We start from the raw sequence: 19,831 nt of genomic DNA, 5'->3' as shown, positions 1-19,831 counted from the left end.
GTGTAGTTCCAGTGAGCATGTAGTCTCGTTGGCCGTGCTCCTTCCCAGTAATGTCCACCCTTTAAAAGACTGCTTTTGAACTAATTGCCTTCCTCATGTCCCAGACTAGCCCCACACACGTTTTGCTTGTCCCCTCAGAGTTCCGCTTTTCCAGGAGACCGTGGTTTGCAGGGATGAGAACATAGGTTCTGACAAATTTGCCTGTAGAATCACAAAGGAGTAAACACTTCTCATCCGCAACAGACAGCTCTCCAGATGTATGGCGTATACTTAGGAGGACTAAATGCACAGCCGCTCCCCCACTTTAAATAAAGTAGACTGTGAACACAAATATTGAGGGGAACCTGTATTACTTGGTGATCCAAGTGAACTTTTTTAAGAGAAAGAAAAACATTCCTGATATTGTTGGGGGGGGGGGTAACTTCCTCAGTGGTGTCAAAGGTCATGGGGTGCTTTTTCTGTGCCACCTTTTATAATTCTCTTTTGCTTTTTTTCAGAATGGAATATTCTAAAAGAAAATGTTCCTGTTTCCTTTCCTTTTTTCATAAGAGCTTTTTCAAATGGAGCACACAGCCATTTTCCCCTATTGTGAGACTGCCTGGCTAGGAAGTGCTGCAGAGTGCAGCCAGCTGTCCTGCAGGAGCTCACCTGGGGGCGAGGGGGGACTCACCTGCGGGGACTCACCTGGGGGGGCTCACCCGGAGGAGCTCACCTGCAGGGACTCACCTGCGGGAGCTCACCTGGGGGGCTCACCGGGGGACTTACCTGTGAAGGCTCACTTGTGGGAGCTCACCTGCGTGAGCTCACCTGGGGGCGAGGGGGGACTCACCTGCGGGGACTCATCTGTGAGGGCTCACCTGGAGGAACTTACCTGCAGGGACTCACCTGCGGGAGCTCACCCAGGGGACTCACCTGCAGGGGCCCACCTGTGGGAGCTCACCTGGGGGAGCTCACCTTCGAGGGCTCACCTAGGAGAACTCACCTGCAGGAGCTCACCTGGGGGACTCACCTGGGAGACTTACCTGTGGGGGCTCACTTGTGGGAGCTCACCTGCGAGAGCTCACCTGGGGGGCTCACCTGCAGGGGCTCACCTAGGAGACTCATCTTCGGGGGCTCACCTGGGGGAGCTCACCTGGGAGGGCTTACCTGCTTGCCCTCCAGAAGCTTGCTTCACACCGCACACATGGCATTCTCAGGCTTCTGCTCTAACATCACGTCAAATGGGAAAGCATTTCCTTGAAATGCTGCCGTTAACACCTTTGTTAAAAATGGAATATACTCTTCCCTTTTTATGCCCGAATGTGAGATTTAAACCCAGTAATTGCATTGAAGAAGAGTTAACATTTGTAGTGAGTAAACACACACACACACAAGGTCAAAAGGTGCATTTCAGCAAACCAGAAATGAAAGACTTTTTAAAAATGATGCTTTGCTATGTACCAGCATCCTGAAAGACATAATGATATGGTAAAACCTTGGTTTGCGAGCAAAGATCATTCTGGAAACATGCTTGTAATCCAAAGCACTTCTTCTACGTGAAAGTGAATTTCTCCAAAGAAATAATGGAAACTCAGATGATTCGTTCCGCACAAAAATATTCATATAAAAATGATTACAATACTGTAATATAATACAAAATAATAAAAGTAAACCAACTGACTTGCACTTATCTTTGAAAACCTTCATGGCCAGCGTGAGGAAGACCGGAGAGAGGAGGGTTAGTTACTATGTAGGATGACTTCCACTGTCACTGACAGAATGACTGCCATCTGTTGGCTCAACGGAATCTTTTTCTTTTCGTGCAGCTTTAACAAGGAACCTACCCAATGACACTTGCCTTTGCCTCCTTTTGAGGATTTCATGGAACCGTGACATTGCATTGACGATCATGCCCAATCCTGCAGCAAGAGCGAGAGAGAGAAGAACCATCGGCTCAGTTGTGATCATGTGACGTTTGTTGTCACATACGGCTTGTATTGTAAGACCTCACTCATTTATCAAGTTAAAATTTATTGGAAATGTTTGCTCGCCTCACGGAACACTCCGAACAAGTCACTCGCGATCCAGGGTTTTACTGTACCTTCTTTCCTGCTCTGCCTTTAACATGACTCACTAAGTAGATTTGGCCAGTTGGAAGACATGCTTTGTTTACAGAATTAAGTCCATATTTGCAGGAAACCATCAAGCGGTTCGTCGAGTACATGTTTCATTCATAACTCTGTAGGCTCTGAGTAGCAGTGAGAGTTTAAGTGGCTGTACAACATGTTGTTAGGCCTGAAATAGCTGGCTACTTCTGTTTAAATAAACTACGAACTCTTTTAGCGACAGGAGAGTCCATTTGGCTGCTTCCATGCACCGTGGCCACATTGTCCCCTAGAGCTGCAGTGTTGCTGTGTGCATGCGGTGGACCGAGGGCTTGTTTGTCTCGGCACAGCTGTGCGGACCTGAAGGTCAGGCACCCCACAGAGTCTCATTCCCGACTTTATCGTGTCGTCTCAACACTGAGATAGAGCGAGGCACGTGACTGAATCTTCCAGCAATATTAGCTGCCAGAAAGTAATTGTTATTTTGTTATACATTGCTCCTTAAAGCTGATTTTTTTTAGTTAAAGTGATATTTTTACAAAGACGTTATGCTCCAAGTTCTGGCAATTGAAAGCATCGGACGTGCATTTATTAGCAAAATGATTTCATTCTGAGATACCTGGATAGTTAGATTGGGTTCAGATTTATTAGTTAAAATTCTCATTGAAGACAAAACTCCCCCTTGACATTGAGAAACCCATCATGACGTCTCTTAGATCATCTGTTCTTGTGCCTATTGATGGTGCGCTTTGTAAGTAACTCATGGATCACGGACAGTAGGACATAAAGCCAGCATTTCCAGTGCTCGGTATCCTCGTCAATCCCAACGACTGTCAGGAATTGTGTACCAAGTACTCATTCTCCTGTGACAGTGCTGTACCAAGGAGCGGGGGTAGGAAGGAGTCTCTCGAGCACCTCCAGCTTCTGGAGAGCCAGATGCCAGCCTTGTCCTGAGAAGCACCTAGTCCCGCGGGATAGGACGTTTTTGCTTATGAGGTTTTAGCACCTGCTGGTGCAGGAGAGAAATCACGTTCGCCACTTGGGTCTGCGAGACTCTTAACCCAGCTTGGCTTAGGGTGCTGAAAGGTTTTCTTTCTGTTCTGGCTGTTGGACCACTGGGTTGAATTTGTTTGTTTGTTTTTAGTGTTTATTTTTTGAGACAGAGAGAGACAGAACATGAGTGTGGGAGGGGCAGAGACAGAGGGAGACACAGAATCGGAAGCAGGCCTCAGTCTCTGAGCTGTCGGCACAGAGCCCGACGCGGGGCTCGAACCCATGGACCGTGAGATCATGACCTGAGCTGAAGCTGGACCCCTAACCGACTGAGCCAACCAGGTGCCCCACTGGGCCCAGTTTTAAAGGCAAAGTTAGGGGAACTGTGTCTATCATTTGCTAAAATGTAAACTGAACAGACCTTCTCGGCCTTTGTGAATCGGCACATCTGAATCTGCACTGTTCTCCCTCCACCTCCACATGGTCACATGGGATTTAAAGCTGAAGTGCAGAACTTTTGTATTTAAGTTGTGTTTGTGTTGACATTTGTCTTCAAGCCTTGAGTACGCGGCCTCTTTTCCTGTGATCTGAGGTTGTCTGGAGGCTTGTTCACAGCGGCTCAGGTCACTGATGATCACCCCAGGTTTCCAGCCGCCGGCATCCTAGACAGACGAGGTGCACTGCATGTGCCCCTGTTCCTCACAGGCACGTCCAGGCCCTGCTTCTGACACCGGCTGCTTGTACACGATGAGGCCGGAGCCGCTCGTGGTGTCGGGAAGTGGCCCTGGGCATACAACATGGGGTGGGAAAGGCGAGTTCAGTTCTGCGTCATTGAAATAACAAGTGCTGTGCGTAAACACCAGCGTGGGTGTGGAGTTTCGCCCTTTAGTGGCTGGTGGGAAGTGTGTGAGGGGGAGAGGCACCCCAGAGAGCCCTACTCGTGGGTGAGGTGGGAGGGCCACATGTGGTAGGTGCAGCCACATCTGTCACACAGCCATGCCTGTCTCAGTGCTGCCATGTCGGGGGCGCTTCTGCCCATCTTGTGATGGGAAGTGCTGGGGCTCAGCTAGCCTTAACGCGGGGTCCCACCTAACAGAACATTCCTCTCTGCCCTTTAAGGAATCACACGGCGATGGAATTTCTAACTGATATCATTGAGTACCACGGAACATTTTTTTTTTAATGTGCAAAACAAGCTGCTTCTCCCCACAATCCAGTTTGGGTGCTACTCCGAGACACCCTGCCTGTGAACGTGTTCTGCAGAAGGCTCTGGGAACACTTCCCCTCAGCAGATTGTACTGGAAACACGCTTTGTGCCGGGTCCTATGCCAGTGAAGATTTTGTAGAACATTCAACAAAAGTGCATGGGGAATCTTTTACTGCTAGGACCTGTGGCCTTAGATGGTTGTGTCACTAGCACGGACGGTTTTCCTTCCTCCCTGGGAGCCACCAGGCTGCACAAGCTCCCAGTGCCGGCCTGGTTTTAGTAGATTATCTGAGGAGCCATCAGGGTGGAGGGCACCCTTTCGTATTTTTAAACCCTAATTGTGTTTCTATAACTCGGCCAGGTCAGTGGGAGTCATTTCTAGTAGGGACACTGCCTGAGAGTGTGATGAGATTGGGAGGGTCTGTGACTTCAGGGTCCTGTCCCTGCCGAGGGCCACCCACTTCCAGTCCCCATGCGCCCAGCGATGGAGGGATCTGGAAGCTGGCCTGCCTGCCCCGAGCGCACTGACTCTGCCTCTGACTGCTGGCCACCCCAGAGCAGCTCTCTCCTTCATGCGCCCGTTTCTACATTTACCAAGGTTAAAACAAACTTACTTTATTACGCTTTCCCTCACCTCTTCCAAGATGCCGTTTTGAGATTCAAGCCCGTTCTTTATCCACATTATATCGGACAGAAATGCTTATTCATTATGACAGCTTTCTCCCCGGTTAAAGCAGAATGTCAACTAAAATAAACAAAGTGGAAAATCTCCCTGTACTTGCTGGAACCAGGCTTGTCTTCCTGAGCGCGGCGGGGAGTGTGTGCGGATGCACTTTCCCCAGGGAGTGTCCTGTGCTGTGGGCCCCCCCCGGGCCCTGCTCCGTCTGCCCGGCTCCACCCCTCGCCCCGAGCTACTCTGTGTGATCCTGTCTAGGGGGACACTTTGCATCCAGGACCTGGACCCCAAATTCGGAGGCTGGTTCAGTCTGTACTTTACACAATTTCAAAGAGAGAGAACATTGCAGGGAAGAAAGACTACTTGTAAACCCGGTCATAAACACCTGAGTTCCTATGCTCCACTCTCCAGGCCTGCTGCCCTCTCTTCCCAGCCCGGCTCCTGTCCCCACACCTGTGGACATCCAGGCTGCTGGTCCTGTAGGGAGTGGGTCCTCTGATGGACCAAGCTGGGGGTCCCCTGATGGAGAGGGCTAGGGGCCCTTGGAAGATGGTGCTGGAGTGTCCTCTGATGGACGGTCCCAGGGGTTCCTCTGATGGACGGTCCAGGGGGGTCCTCTGGTGGACGGTCCTGGGGGGTCCTCTGATGGACGGTTCTGGGGGTCCTCTGCTGGACGGTCCTGGGGGGGGTCCTCTGATGCATGGTCCTGGGGGGATCCTCTGGTGGACGGTCCTGGGGGTGTCCTCTGATGGACAGTGCAGGGGTTTCCTCTGATGGACAGTCCAGGGGGGGGTCCTCTGGTGGACGGTCCCAGGGGTTCCTCTGATGGACGGTCCAGGGGGGTCCTCTGATGGACGGTCCTGGGGGGTCCTCTGATGGACGGTCCTGGGGGGGGTCCTCTGGTGCATGGTCCTGGGGGGATCCTCTGATGGACGGTTCTGGGGGTCCTCTGATGGACAGTGCAGGGGTTTCCTCTGATGGACGGTTCTGGGGGTCCTCTGCTGGATGTTCCTGGGGGGATCCTCTGATGGATGGTTCTGGGGGTCCTCTGATGGACAGTCCAGGGGGGTCCTCTGATGGACGGTCCTGGGGGGGGTCCTCTGGTGGACGGTCCTGGGGGGATCCTCTGGTGGACGGTCCTGGGGGTGTCCTCTGATGGACAGTGCAGGGGTTTCCTCTGATGGACGGTTCTGGGGGTCCTCTGCTGGATGTTCCTGGGGGGATCCTCTGATGGATGGTTCTGGGGGTCCTCTGATGGACAGTCCAGGGGGGTCCTCTGATGGACGGTCCTGGGGGGATCCTCTGGTGGACGGTCCTGGGGGTGTCCTCTGATGGACAGTGCAGGGGGTTCCTCTGATGGACAGTTCTGGGGGTCCTCTGATGGATAGTACAGGGGGGTCCTCTGCTGGATGGTCCTGGGGGGTCCTCTGGTGCATGGTCCTGGGGGGGTCCTCTGATGGACAGTGCAGGGAGGTCCTCTGATAGACGGTCCTGGGGGGATCCTCTGATGGATGGTCCTGGGGGTCCTCTGATGACCTCTAATGACAGTGCAGGGGAGTCCTCTCATGGGCAGTCTGGGGGGGTCCTCTGATGGACAGTCCTGGGGGGGGGTTGTCTGATGGACAGTGCAGGGGTTCTTCTGCTGGACAGTCCTGGGATTCTCTGATGGACATTCCTGAAGGCCCTCTGAAGGATGGTCCTGGGGGTCCTCTAATGACATCTAATGACAGTGCAGGGGGGTCCTCTGATGGACAGTCTTGGGTATCCTCTGATGGATGGTCCTGGGGGAGTCATCTGATGGAAAGTGCAGGGGGTTCCTCTGATGGACGGTTCTGGGGGTCCTCTGATGGACAGTGCAGGGGGTTCCTCTGATGGACGGTTCTGGGGGTCCTCTGATGGATGGTCCTGGGGATCCTCTGATGGACGGTCCTGGGGGTCCTCTGATGGATAGTGCAGGGGGGTCCTCTGATGGATGGTCCTGGGGGGTCCTCTGATGCATCGTCCTGGGGGGATCCTCTGATGGACAGTTCTGGGCGTCCTCTGATGGACAGTGCAGGGAGGTCCTCTGATGGATGGTCCTGGGGGGGGGGGGTCGTCTGATGGACGGTCCTGGGGGGATCCTCTGATGGATGGTTCTGGGGGTCCTCTGATGGACAGTCCTGGGAGAGTCATCTGATGGACAGTGCAGGGGTTCCTCTGATGGATGGTCCTGGGGGGGGTCCTCTGACGGACAGTCCTGGGAGAGTCATCTGATGGACAGTGCAGGGGGTTCCTCTGATGGACAGGTCTGGGGGTCCTCTGATGGATGGTCCTGGGGGGTCCTCTGATGCATCGTCCTGGGGGGAATCCTCTGATGGACAGTTCTGGGCGTCCTCTGATGGACAGTGCAGGGAGGTCCTCTGATGGACGGTCCTGGGGGGATCCTCTGATGGACGGTTCTGGGGGTCCTCTGATAGACGGTCCTGGGGGTGTCCTCTGATGGACAGTCCTGGGTGTCCTCTGATGGATGGTCCTGGGTGTCCTCTGACGGACAGTCCTGGGAGAGTCATCTGATGGACAGTGCAGGGGTTTCCTCTGATGGACAGTTCGGGGGGTCCTCTGATGGATAGTGCAGGGGGGTCCTCTGATGGATGGTCCTGGGGGGGGGGGTCCTCTGATGGACTGTTCTGGGGGTCCTCTGATGGATAGTGCAGGGGGGTCCTCTGATGGATGGTCCTGGGGGGTCCTCTGATGCATCGTCCTGGGGGGATCCTCTGACGGACAGTTCTGGGCGTCCTCTGATGGACAGTGCAGGGAGGTCCTCTGATGGATGGTCCTGGGGGGGGGGGGGGTCCTCTGATGGATGGTCCTGGGGGGATCCTCTGATGGATGGTTCTGGGGGTTCCTCTGATGGACAGTTCTGGGGGTCCTCTGATGGATGGTCCTGGGGATTCTCTGATGGACGATCCTGGGTGGCCTCTGATGGACGGTCCTGGGGGAGTCATCTGATGGACAGTGCAGGGGGTTCCTCTGATAGACGGTCCTAGGGGCATCCTCTGATGGGTGGTCCTGGGGGGGGTCCTCTGATGGATGGTCCTGGGAATCCTCTGGAGGATGGTCCTGGGGGTGTCCTCTGATGGGTGGTCCTGGGGGTCCTCTGATGGATAGTGCAGGGGGGTCCTCTGCTGGATGTTCCTGGGGGGTCCTCTGGTGCATGGTCCTGGGGGGATCCTCTGATGGACGGTTCTGGGGGTCCTCTGATAGACGGTCCTGGGGGTGTCCTCTGATGGACAGTCCTGGGTGTCCTCTGATGGATGGTCCTGGGGGGGGTCCTCTGACGGACAGTCCTGGGAGAGTCATCTGATGGACAGTGCAGGGGTTTCCTCTGATGGACAGTTCTGGGGGTCCTCTGATGGATAGTGCAGGGGGGTCCTCTGATGGATGGTCCTGGGGGGTCCTCTGATGCATCGTCCTGGGGGGATCCTCTGATGGACAGTTCTGGGCGTCCTCTGATGGACAGTGCAGGGAGGTCCTCTGATGGATGGTCCTGGGGGGGGGTCGTCTGATGGACGGTCCTGGGGGGATCCTCTGATGGATGGTCCTGGTGATCGTCTGATGGATGGTCCTGGGGGGGGGGGGCGTCTGATGGACAGTGCAGGGGTTTCCCCTGATGGACAGTCCTGGGGGATCCTCTGATGGACGGTCCTGGTGATCGTCTGATGGATGGTCCTGGGGGAGTCGTCTGATGGACAGTGCAGGGGTTTCGTCTGTTGGACAGTCCTGGGGGGTCCTCTGATGGACGGTCCTGGGGATCCTCTGATGGATGGTCCTGGGGGAGTCGTCTGATGGACAGTGCGGGGGTTTCCTCTGTTGGACAGTCCTGGGGGGTCCTCTAATGGACGGTCCTGGGGATCCTCTGATGGACGGTCCTGGGGATCCTCGGGGAACAATGCTGGGGGATCGTCTAGGGGATAGTACTGGGGGTCCTTGAGGGGACAGTGCTGGCAAGGCTTCAGGGGATGGTGCTGGGGGTCCTCGGGGGACAGTGCTAGGTTGTCCTCACGCACATTCCCTTTTCTCTCTGGTGGTAATGTCAGGCTTTGTCTTTATTTTAGGTAAAATCCATTTGCAATTTAAATGAACCCCCGTGAATAATTCTTTCTTCTCTTTTTCACTTGTAGTGTTCGTGGAGAAAGTTCTGAGGAGGCTTTTCCCTAGTGTTCCCCGTGGCCAAGAAAAGAGGGCACCCGTGGCTCCAGCTTCTGGAAACCCAGCCGAGAGGGTGGCCACTACGGACCTCAGGGGCAGGAGTGCCCCCACCTTGACAGGTGAGGGGCTTGCGGGGGGAGGGGGGGGTCAGTGACCTGGCAGTTGTCATGTTTTGCCCTGGAGCAGGCAGCCCTGGCCTGGCTGTCAGGGGTGGTGACCGTGCACGTCCTGTATCTGGCAGTGCAAGGTCACCGTGCCCACACTGTGGACTTCAGCGTGCTCAGTGCGGAGAGAAGCTGGTGCTGGCACCTCCATTAAAGACCAGCTTGAGTTCACTGTGCTGGGCAGAGACTGTCCTCGTCCCGGTGCAGGTGCGGAAGCAGTGTGAAGAGCTGTGGCCGGGGCGCGGGGAGGACCCCTTGTGAGAGCCAGGGAGCACGGGCAGTGGCTGGGGCGCGGGGAGGACCCCTGGCCATTTCCATGTCGTTGTCCACACCCAGGAGAAGTGAAAGCACATGTTGCACAAACATTTTCACGTGGGTGTTCGCAGCAGCAACGTGTCCTTACCGTTGTCCTCGCCACCGTCCACGCCCTTTTCCACGCCATTGCCCACACCACTGCCTGCACCGTTGTCCACACTGCTGTCCACGACACTATCCAGCTCCTGCGCCAAGCAAGTGCCCAGGGTCCTGCAGGCTTACTTTGCTCAGCTGCTGGTCCCCCGTTTGCAAAAGGAGGACCTACCAGGCATAGACACCACCACGGTGTGCCCACCAAAGGGACGGTTGGGAATACTGGTCTCAAAGAAAGAAAGCGAATTATTCGAAGGACACGCAACACATCTCTTTCCAAGTCACGTATATGACATTCCTTTGCTTTCAGCAAAATTGAAGGCAATAGTTGAGTTATCAGCCGATCGTTAAAAATAGCTTTGTGAAGGGACGCCTGGGTGGCTCAGTTGGTTAAGTGGCTGACTTCAGCTCAGGTCACGATCTCATGGTTCGTGAGTTCAAGCCTCGCATCAGGCCCTGTGCTGATAGCTTGGAGCCTGGAGCCTTCTTTGGATTCTGTGTCTCCCCCTCTCTCTGTTCCTCCCCCACTCGCACTTGGTCTCTCTCTCAAAAATAAATAAAGATTGGGGCGCCTGGGTGGCGCAGTCAGTTAAGCGTCCGACTTTAGCCAGGTCACGATCTCGCGGTCCGGGAGTTCGAGCCCCGCGTCGGGCTCTGGGCTGATGGCTCAGAGCCTGGAGCCTGTTTCCGATTCTGTGTCTCCCTCTCTCTCTGCCCCTCCCCCGTTCATGCTCTGTCTCTCTCTGTCCCAAAAATAAATAAACGTTGAAAAAATAAAAAATAAAAAAAAAAAAATAAAAAAATAAAAAAAATAAAATAAAATAAATAAAGATTAAAAAAAATAGTTTTGTGAAGGGGCGTCTGGGTGGCTCAGTCAGTTAAGCATCCAACTCTTAGTTTCGGCTCAGGTCATGATCTCACAGTTTGTGGGTTCAAGTCTGCTTGGCATTCTCTCTCTCTCTCTCTCTCTCTCTCTCTCTCTCTCTGCCCCTCCCCTGCTCACGCACTCTCTCTCTCAAAATAAATAAACTTTAAAAATATTTAATAAAAAGTAATAATTTTGTTTGATGATGGATTCCTCTGTGATTTTTGGCATATTATTTACAAAGAATTCAATGAATCAAGTAATATTGCTATTTTTAAAAAGCCACATGCCGTCTTCTACCTATTTTTGTGTTCAGAGTTTCTGAGCAGTTACCTCTGTAAAATGAAACGGGTAGTGTTCCTGTAGGACCCTGTCTCGTAGCAGTGACACATGTGCTTCCATACTCCTTCCCTCTCAGCAGAGAATCTTGGCCCAAGGGACTTGCTCTGTAGTGGGTAATGATTAAAAGCAGTAATTGTTACTTTGATCAATTGCCTTTTACTAATTCTAATAATGTAGAAAAATTATGTTTACCATCATAGACATTTTTTAAAGAAGACGGCTTATTTGAGAAGCATGATGCGATAAAGTTATTATATTAGGGCAAACCTGTGGGGGAGTTGGAGTTCCAGAGGACAGAAGGGTGAATGAGCCAAGAGCTTGATCACGTATCTTATTTAAGTGGCTGTGGTGCGTTGGATCCCCTTTAGACACAGCACGAGTAAGTCTTCCATATGGCGGCTCTCAAGCTCTATAACTTGTATGTACGGAGGCACCAGTTTTAAAACTTGTTTTTAGGGAATCGTGTGCCAGACCAATGCCCACCTCCATGCTGACAGGCGGGCTAGCAGGTGGCTGGGCGTCGGTCAGGTAGGTTCGTGCTGTTGAATCTGGGCTTTTTATGGGTCCGTGAAAATCAGTATGTGGAGACACATCTATGAATGCCTGGAGATGTCATGAAAACAGACAAAGCTCTTTGGTAAAAACTGCAGTTTTCCATTAAGATGTGAATATTTTCTTATAAAATCTTGATGATACGACAGCTGTCTTGGAACCCCTTCCACCCAGGTCTTTTACTTCTTAACCTTTGCCACTTCCCTGAAAGCCTGCTGTTGTATAAAAAAAAAAAATGTAACAAATGGAGCTCAAGGGCCTTATACCCAGTGAGTAAGTTAGGCAGAGAAAGACAGGCACAGCATGATCTCACGTTTCCGTGGACGCTGAAAACCTCAAACAGAGAGAATGGACAGAGGTTGCTGGGGGCTGGGCTGGGGGACGGGGAGATTATGGTCACGGGAACCGACCTAAAGTTATAAGGGGGATAAGTTCTGGGGGCTAATGTACAGCGTGAGGACTACAGTTAGCGATTCTGTACCGTGTACCCAACAGTTCCTGAGAATAGATGTCGTACTTATGTGAGGGGAGTGGCCATCACCTTGCAGTGTTTAAGTTGTCACATCAGTACACGGTACACCCTGAGGTTTCACAGCGTAAGTGAAGTCTTCGAGCACCCTCCAGCCACGTCTCCCTCTCGTCTCCCTAGAATTTGGAAGCCCCGGTTCCCATGTAGTTTCATGCTTGCCGATACAGTGTGTATACTTTAGTATATATGTGTGATTCCTAGCGGGCTTGTGAAACTTTATATTGATGATGGCGATTGCTGTCTATGTAGCCACTGTCCTGTGCTGTTGTGTGACTGTATCGGGATGTACCCCCCACCTCTGGTGTCTAGCAATCTGAGTTTTCGGAGCCTCGTGTGGTTTCCTCCACAGCTCTCCTTCGAGTTTCTGAGCTTCTTGGGTCTCTGGGGTTGTGATTTTCATCACGTGGGGAATGTTCCCTAACTGTTTCTTGGAGGGCTTCAAGTTCACATACGAGGCCACCTGACATTGCCCCACAGCCTACAGATGCCCTGTTGGTCCCTTGCCTTGTCCTTTTCTGTGGGTTTTGTCGGACTTCCATGGGGCTAAGATGTTCTTACACCTCGGCCGGCTGGGTGCGCGTGGCCAGGCGGCAAGGCAGAAGTCCACGTGGCCGCAGAAGCTGCCGTCTGTCATCCAGTGGTGCCCCATGGAGCTCGGAAGGGGCCACCTCTCCTGTGCTCCTGCCCACCCTCCCAACTCTGTCTGGCCCTTCCCTGAGGTTGCTCTGCCCAGTGCCAGGCTGTGAGCCCCAGCCCCCGCCTGGCAGCTCCTCACAGGGGCACCCACATCACGCTCAGCAGAACACGCAAGGGTCTCCCCCTAGAGCCCTGGGCTTGCTCAATGCAGCCCGCTTCTCCCGAGGACGCTGCCCATGGCCTGCAGGCGTCGGGCCTCCCTGGACCCCAGCTGCCAGGCCCCTCCCCCAATCCTCGAGCTCACTCCGCCCCAGGCCAGCATGGCCTCAGTCTCATGGCTGGTTCCCTTCCTCAGAGATCAGCATCTGGAACTTGTTTCGTCAGGTTGGCCTGTCTTTGTGGTTGTTCTGGACAGGATGGTGCACGCTTCCCACCACCCCGTCTTGACTGGAGAAGCACATCGTACGTTCTTCTGGCTTTTCTAGAAGTAAGGATACGCTGGGTCACCATCGACCTCTCCTTTACACACGGGCGTTTCCCGAGCACGTGTCCCCAGAGAAGTAGCTTCAGGTTTATTGTTCATTTTGCCAACTTGCCTGTCAGACGTGCACCACTCAAGTGACCTGCTAGTTCCTGTTTCCCCGGGTCCTACTCAACAGTTATTCCTGTTGAGTCAAGCTGACCCTTGAACGAGCCAGGGGTCGGGATGCCAGCCTCCAGGCAGTTGGGACTCCCAGAAATTTACCTACTGTTGACCAGAAGTCTTACCAATAACACAGTCAACTAACACATGTCTGTATATGTACTATATACTGTATTCTTACTACAGAGTCAGCTACAGACAAGGAAACGTCATTAAGAAAATTATAAGGAAGAGAAAATGTATTCATGTTATGTACTGTACATATCAAAATAAATTTCCATATCAGTGGACCCCAGCAGCTCAAACCCATGTTGTTCACGTGGAGGGAGCCTGCACCTCATTCTACTGATGGTTAGTGAGGTAAAGAGCTCGGCGGCTTGCGCATGTGCGTAAACCATACTGTTTGCCCGTTTTCCTCTTGGGTTTTTTTTGGAGTTTATCTTACAGATTTCACTTCTTTTTGTATTCCAAATCCCAATTCTTGGCCAACTGTACACCTTCTCTCCATGGATTCTCTTAATTTTTGAAAACAACAATGTGTTCTATTGTTTAGAAGTTCATAGAATGTGGTTTCTCAGTCTTTAAGTCTGTGGTTTGTGCTGATTGTGTCTGGCTTAAGAAGTCTTCCTTGTGGCGCCTGGGTGGCTCAGTCGGTCAAGCGTCCAACTCTTGATTTCAGCTCAGGTCATGATCCCAGGGTCGTGAGATGAAGCCCTATGTCGGGCTCCGTGCTGGGCGTGGACCCTGCTTGGGACTCTCTCTCCCTCTCGTATGCTCATACAGCATTATGTCCGTGGCAGACACCGCCCCGTCCCTCCCCATCCCTATAAATGTCAAAGCCCAGAGCTCGTCTCCCTTCTCTGCTCTGTGTAGGTACCAGCCGTCAGCCCATCCCGAATCTGACCCCTTCCCAAAGGAAATCATTTGCTTGACTGATGTACTTCCCTTACCTCTTAGGAGGAAAGCCTGCCTGAGTTGCATGGGCACAAGTATTGGTGGCCCCGAGACTTCCAGAAAGGGTAAAAGAACTCTATTTGAGGTGCAGGAGGAGGGGCCAGTGATACCAAGATGGCAAAGATTGTGCAGAAAATGATCTGACCCCTCACCCACCCTCAAAACTCCATTAAAATAGCTCAACTATTGTCCACGTGAAACCTGCAACGGATGTTTACAGCAGCTTTGTTCGTAATTCCCAAAATGTGGAAGCAACCATGACTCCCTGCAGTGGGTAACAGGTACACTGAGGTCAGTTCAGACCCTGCAGCGGGTGGCAGGTTTGCTGAGGTCCGTTCACACCCTGGAATATTTCATGGCCTTCAAGCCGTGAAAAGACACAGAGGAGGCTTAAATGCAGATCTAAGTGAAAGAAGGCTGTCTGAGAAATCTACAAACTGCATGATTCCAACTACATGACATTGCGGAAAAGGCAAACCAGGTAGACAGGGAAAACGTGAGTGGTTGCCAGAGGCTGGGGGCGGGGGATGGCCAGGCGGAGGACAGAGGGTTTTTAGGGCAGTGATGTGAGTACAGGGAATCCTGCATTGTCCAGACCCACAGAATGCACAACACCAGGAGTGACCCTCACGTGGACTGTGGACCCTGGGTGATGACAGTGTGTCCGTGTCGGATCTCTGACTGTAACAGATGTGCCCTCTGATGGGGGTGGGGGGGTGCCCATATTGTTGGGGGGGGGCAGTGTGTGTGTGCAGAAGGGTATAAGGGAAGTCTCTATACTTTTCTCGATTTTGCTCTGAACCTAAAACCTCTAAAAATGTAAAGTCTTAAGTATTTTCTTAATTACTCAGCTCTCGAGGTGCTTGGGGGTGAGTGGACAATTTGTAGAAAAGGAGGATGCTGAATTTTGCGTCTGGAATGACAGGGACAAAGGAGAGGTAGGAGCCAGGCCCAGGACTGGGGCCAGAGCAGGGAAGACAAGGTGTCCCCTCCAGGACTCGTGGGGGCTCTAGGAGGGCTCTGGGCCGACCGTACCGTGTGGTCGGGGGTCAGAGCCAAGTTTCGATCATTCTACCGGAGACAGGAAGGCGGAGCTTACAGCCTGTTACTGGTGTGGGGGCTGAAAGTCTGAAGTCTGAACACCTAATGGCCACACCTGCTGTGTGTGTAATGGAAGGAAGGAACTAAACCAGTTTTTGATGGTGGCACGTGGTGTGAGGACACTGTGACAAACGTCTCTCCTTCGGTCAGTGACAGCATTTACTTGAACGTTTCAAAGCCTGGCTGTGCTGCTGGCTCTGTTCTGAGATGCTGGGTTGGACACCCGGAACCGGCTCGCACGACCGTGACCACCATTAGGAAATACAGGGGTCAAGTGTGCAAGCTTCTGAAAGCGCGTCTCCATTACGGACAGGCCGAGGGGCCAGGGGACCCTGTAGGGACGCCTGTACATCTGAGCTCCTGTCCCGAACACATCTTCCTCCTCACGAAGTCTGTGCTGCTCCTCAGGCACAAGACAGAGTCATGGCCCCGGGCCTCTCCTCCGGCTGCCTGCCCCTGTGTCCTGTGCTCGTTTCCCTTGTGGCTCTCTGTGTGGCCATGAGCACCGCGTTACTGGCTCCCTCCCGGGCAGAGATGAGGCTGCCGTGTATCACAGTGTCCAGTGCCCCGCGGGAGGCGCTCAGCGACCTCAGTGTGAGCCACTCCAGGTCCGAATAAGGAGCTAAAAGGACAGGACGACCAGGCACGTGTTGGCGACCACCCCAGAATGGGCTCCACTTGAGTCACGCGGGTCCCCGGAACTCCCCCCAACTGCACCACTGCCCCCACACTCTCTCTGCTCACACTCCGAGTTTATTCAGAGTTTGTTCCTGTGCATGGTCCAGTGACAGAAATGACAGTGCAGCACGGGGACCAGGGTCTGTAGTGTCATACTGCCGTGTGCTGACAGATGGTGACCGTGCCTCTCGCAGGAGCAGGGCACTGTGCGTACAGTGGTCGAGTCCGTATGTGGTACGCGTGAACGGATACAACACGCTCTGTCAGCTGTACGCGAATCAACTGTGGCCAATGCCACCCGATGTCGGAAAGAGAATGGCAGGAGGCAGGGTGGTGGGGATGCCGTTCTGGACCACGTGTATCAAGAGCCAGCAAAAAAGGTGCTCATCCTTCGGACCAGCAGTTCATCTCCAGGACTTTGTCTGAAGGAACTCCGTGGTCAAGTGTGCAAAGTTTGTGCAACAAGGACAGTCGTAGAAGCTGTCTGTGATAGTGAAAATTTAGAGTCAATCTCCATGTGCGAAATCTAGGACAATGGTTGAATTATAATTAAATTATAATTTGCCAAAACGTGGCATATTATGTAGCCGTTAAAAGATCGTGTAGATGTAAATATATCTTAATATATTTCCTCATCATGTTCTCTTAACTTCTGAATGATATGATACACGTAATATACAAATGTGTGATTATCAAATGCATGTGGCAAGATCCCATTAAGGTGTGTGTGTACACAGCATATGTGGGTTGTTCGCACACCTGGAGAAATCCCAGATTGTGCACCAAAACGTCAAGAGATTCATGTTGTAACAGTGGAAGGTATGCTCTGTAGAATATTGTTTTTTCTGCTTAGTTATACTTTTACATCATTGTAAAACACAGAGGTTAGTTAATCACGGATCCTTCCTTTCTCCTGGCTGGATCTTGGGCTGTCCTGCTGCTCTGGCCAAGTGCTCGGTGTCCTGAGATCAGTGCTAACAGCAGTGGCTGGGCTTTGTGACCTGTTGGGTTTCGTGTCTCCAGTGGATGTGGTTGGGGAAGGGCCAAGGCCAGTGAGGGTCTCATCACAGTATGCCATGTTCACAGCCCCCTTGTCTCCTGCAGGTGGAGACTCCAAGGTCCCTCCTCGAAGGCGGCTCTACACGGCGAGTTTGCCTCCTGAGGGGTACGTCCCAGCCCCCCCAGAGCCGCAGGCCAGCCCGGCCTCCGAGGACAGCTCGGGCAGCGATGACGCGGGAAAAGGATGCCCCCTCTCAGGTGAGGCGTGATTCTGCAGCTTAACTTCACCCAAATTTACCGCAACAGGGCCGGGGGAGCAGGTCACTGGACGGATACCCAGTGGGCTCATTTGTGTCCTGCAATCATTAAAAGTGATGTCACAAAATTCATAGCGGCAGGAAAACAGACTTGAGGCAGGAGGAGATTTAGCTGGGACCCGACCGTGGCCGTAATCACTCATGCTGCTATTAAATGCGTCACATGTTAATGGTAGTTGTTGTGGTTTAAGTAGAACTTTTTTCTTGATTTTCCATTTTATTCAGCATTTCTGAGATTGTATATCAATTTTGTAATGATGGAAATAACTTGCTTTGCCTCACTTTTGTGAAAGAATTGAATGTCTGTCTTGCTTTTGTGGTCGAAGGTCGCGTGAACAAAAGACATACCTGCTTTGGTGGATGTGCCGATGTTACGTTAAATCCGCAAATAAGAGGTTTCACCCAGACGAGTTTCAACAAGTATAAACTCAGAAACTCTATCCTACAAATGTCAAGAGAATGTGGTTTCCTTGTACATTGATCTTTCCAAGTCTCTAATTAAAGGACCAGAAACCATAGAACCAAAAATGGGGTAGGTGAGGAATAATCTATTCACCTTTTCAAACCCTGTTGAAAATCTTTGGAATGTGATTAGTAGATAAAGGGATTATTTCTTTAGAAAATTTAACTGTGTTCTTACGAGGATGAATTACTTTGGGGAGCACACTTCACCGTGTGCTCAGTCTGTTCAGTAAAAAACCATGTGTCCCGTGCTGCTGTGCTCAGTCAGTTCTGGTTCACCCACAGCTGCACACAGTCGGCCCTGCCGAGGAGGCCAGCACGGGCTGGGCCACGTGAGGGACCCCAGTGCCAGAGGCTTGAGTCTGTCCTGTGACCGGTAGGCTCCGAGCTGTAGGGATGCCCTCCTAGGAAGTCGAGGTGTTTGTACGAGGTGGACGGATGCCCTGCGGGAAGCCAGCCAGCTGGCCCTGTGGTGCCGCCCTGACAGCTGTGCACTGACGAGAGCCAAAGAGAAAAGACCAGGGAAACTAAGGACCTGGGATGCATTCCTTTTAAGCTCCATGGTCACCTCATAGTTCAACGCAAATTGTATACCGTTGACTGAAGCGTTATCACAGGGCATGTCTCTGTGAGGTGTTTGTCAGGAAAATTTGTTAGTTTGTCTCTTCCTCTGTTACCTGTTGTGGGCGTGGCCATTGTGGAGAGAACCTTCCGTGGGTCTTCCTTTCCCCGGGAAGGGAGTGATGATGTGGGGGATGGTACTTGGCCCATCACCCACCAAGGAGAGAGTGGACAGGTCTGTACCCGAGATCAGTTCTGTCCACATTGCTCTGTCCACTGAGACTCGCCCTCACCTTCCGTCTGGGCTCCCATCGACTTGGGCCCTGATGCTGTGTGGCCGGCCGTCTGCCACTCGGGTCTGCAGTTCCTCACCGGCTCCACCCACCTCCGTGGGGACCACGGCTTGGCCTTAAGAGGCGGCTCTTTCTAGAGGCCCTGTGAGTCCAGGGTCCTATGTCCACTTTTCCAGAAGAGCTTTGAATACAGATCCAGGCCTGGGAAGTCCTTATCTTTCACTTTTGAACACTTGTAACTGACGTCTAAATGTTTCCAACTACTCTGTTTACTGTTTATCAGATATTTTCTCCCTGTTCCTTGTCAGCCCAGGAAGCAGGGTGTTGGACGTGATAAAGTTGGAGAAGGCCTCCCACCAGTGGTCCTTGAAATGAAAGGCCGTGCTGTGCTGTGCGGTGGGCGTGTGGGCTGGGGTCTCGCCGAGGCCTGGGGCCCACGCTGCTGCACAGCCATACCTAGCTCCCTGTGGGGCCAGAGGACGCGCCAGGCAGAGGTGTGCAAACCTGGAAGCTGGGAGGAATCGTGAATCTTTTCATTTGCGATTTTAAGCAAAGAGAACATGAGAACTGAGATTGGAAAAAGAAGAAAAAGTCAAATCGTTACTGTTTTTCAAAGAACCACTTTAGACCATTGACTTCCATTGGGAATACCCAGGACCAGTAAGTCAATTACATAGTGACTTAGAGAACACTTAAGGAGAAAAGGGGTGATCCTGTCTTGCCTTTGTGCCCACTTGTGGCCGCTGGGCCTGCTGCTGCTTGCATGCTCTGGGCACCCTCACCAGGACTCCTGCAGGACAGAGCTTCGGCCCAGAGCACACGGGAACCGAGGCACGTCCAGGTGTGGTACCAGAGCCAGAGTCCCCAGGCCGCCTGGGGAGCTGGCGGGAAGCCCTGGTCCTGGTCGCCCCACACCGCCCTTGGGAGCACTCGTCAGGGTCACCCCGCACCACCCCGGGGAGCCCTGGTCCTGGTCACCCCGCACTGCCCCGGGAGCCCTCGTCAGGGTCGCCCCGCACTGGCTCCATTGCAAGTGTCCCCTGGCCCTGGGGTAAATCTGCACTCGGGGCTTGTGAAGTGTTGTCATTAGATCTGTTCCAGGCACACGGGTTTGCTGTAGAGACAAGAATGTGCTCTTGTCAACCCAAGTATCAACTGTGTGCTCCTTGCTCTCTGTGC

General features: G+C 52.7%; 1 protein-coding gene across 4 annotated transcripts in view; it reads left to right on the top strand.

The window, feature by feature from the left end:
* The window catches only part of ERICH1 (glutamate rich 1), a 58,951-nt gene that overhangs the window by 16,962 nt on the left and 22,158 nt on the right, over window positions 1–19,831 (top strand). For all 4 annotated transcript variants that reach the window (XR_003968145.1, XR_003968144.1, XR_003968147.1 and 1 more), the window contains 2 exons: window positions 9,121–9,267; window positions 17,125–17,277. Coding sequence is in view for 1 of the 4 variants with exons in the window: in XM_030312039.1 (XP_030167899.1) it covers window positions 9,121–9,267; window positions 17,125–17,277 (300 nt within the window). In the remaining 3 variants the exon portion in view is untranslated. The remainder of the gene's footprint in view (window positions 1–9,120; window positions 9,268–17,124; window positions 17,278–19,831) is intronic.

This window comes from Lynx canadensis, chromosome B1 (assembly GCF_007474595.2).
Source record: "Lynx canadensis isolate LIC74 chromosome B1, mLynCan4.pri.v2, whole genome shotgun sequence".
Lineage (NCBI taxonomy): Eukaryota > Metazoa > Chordata > Mammalia > Carnivora > Felidae > Lynx > Lynx canadensis.
The sequence above is the reverse complement of the archived record's forward strand: the minus strand, read 5'-3'. Positions and strand labels throughout refer to the sequence as shown.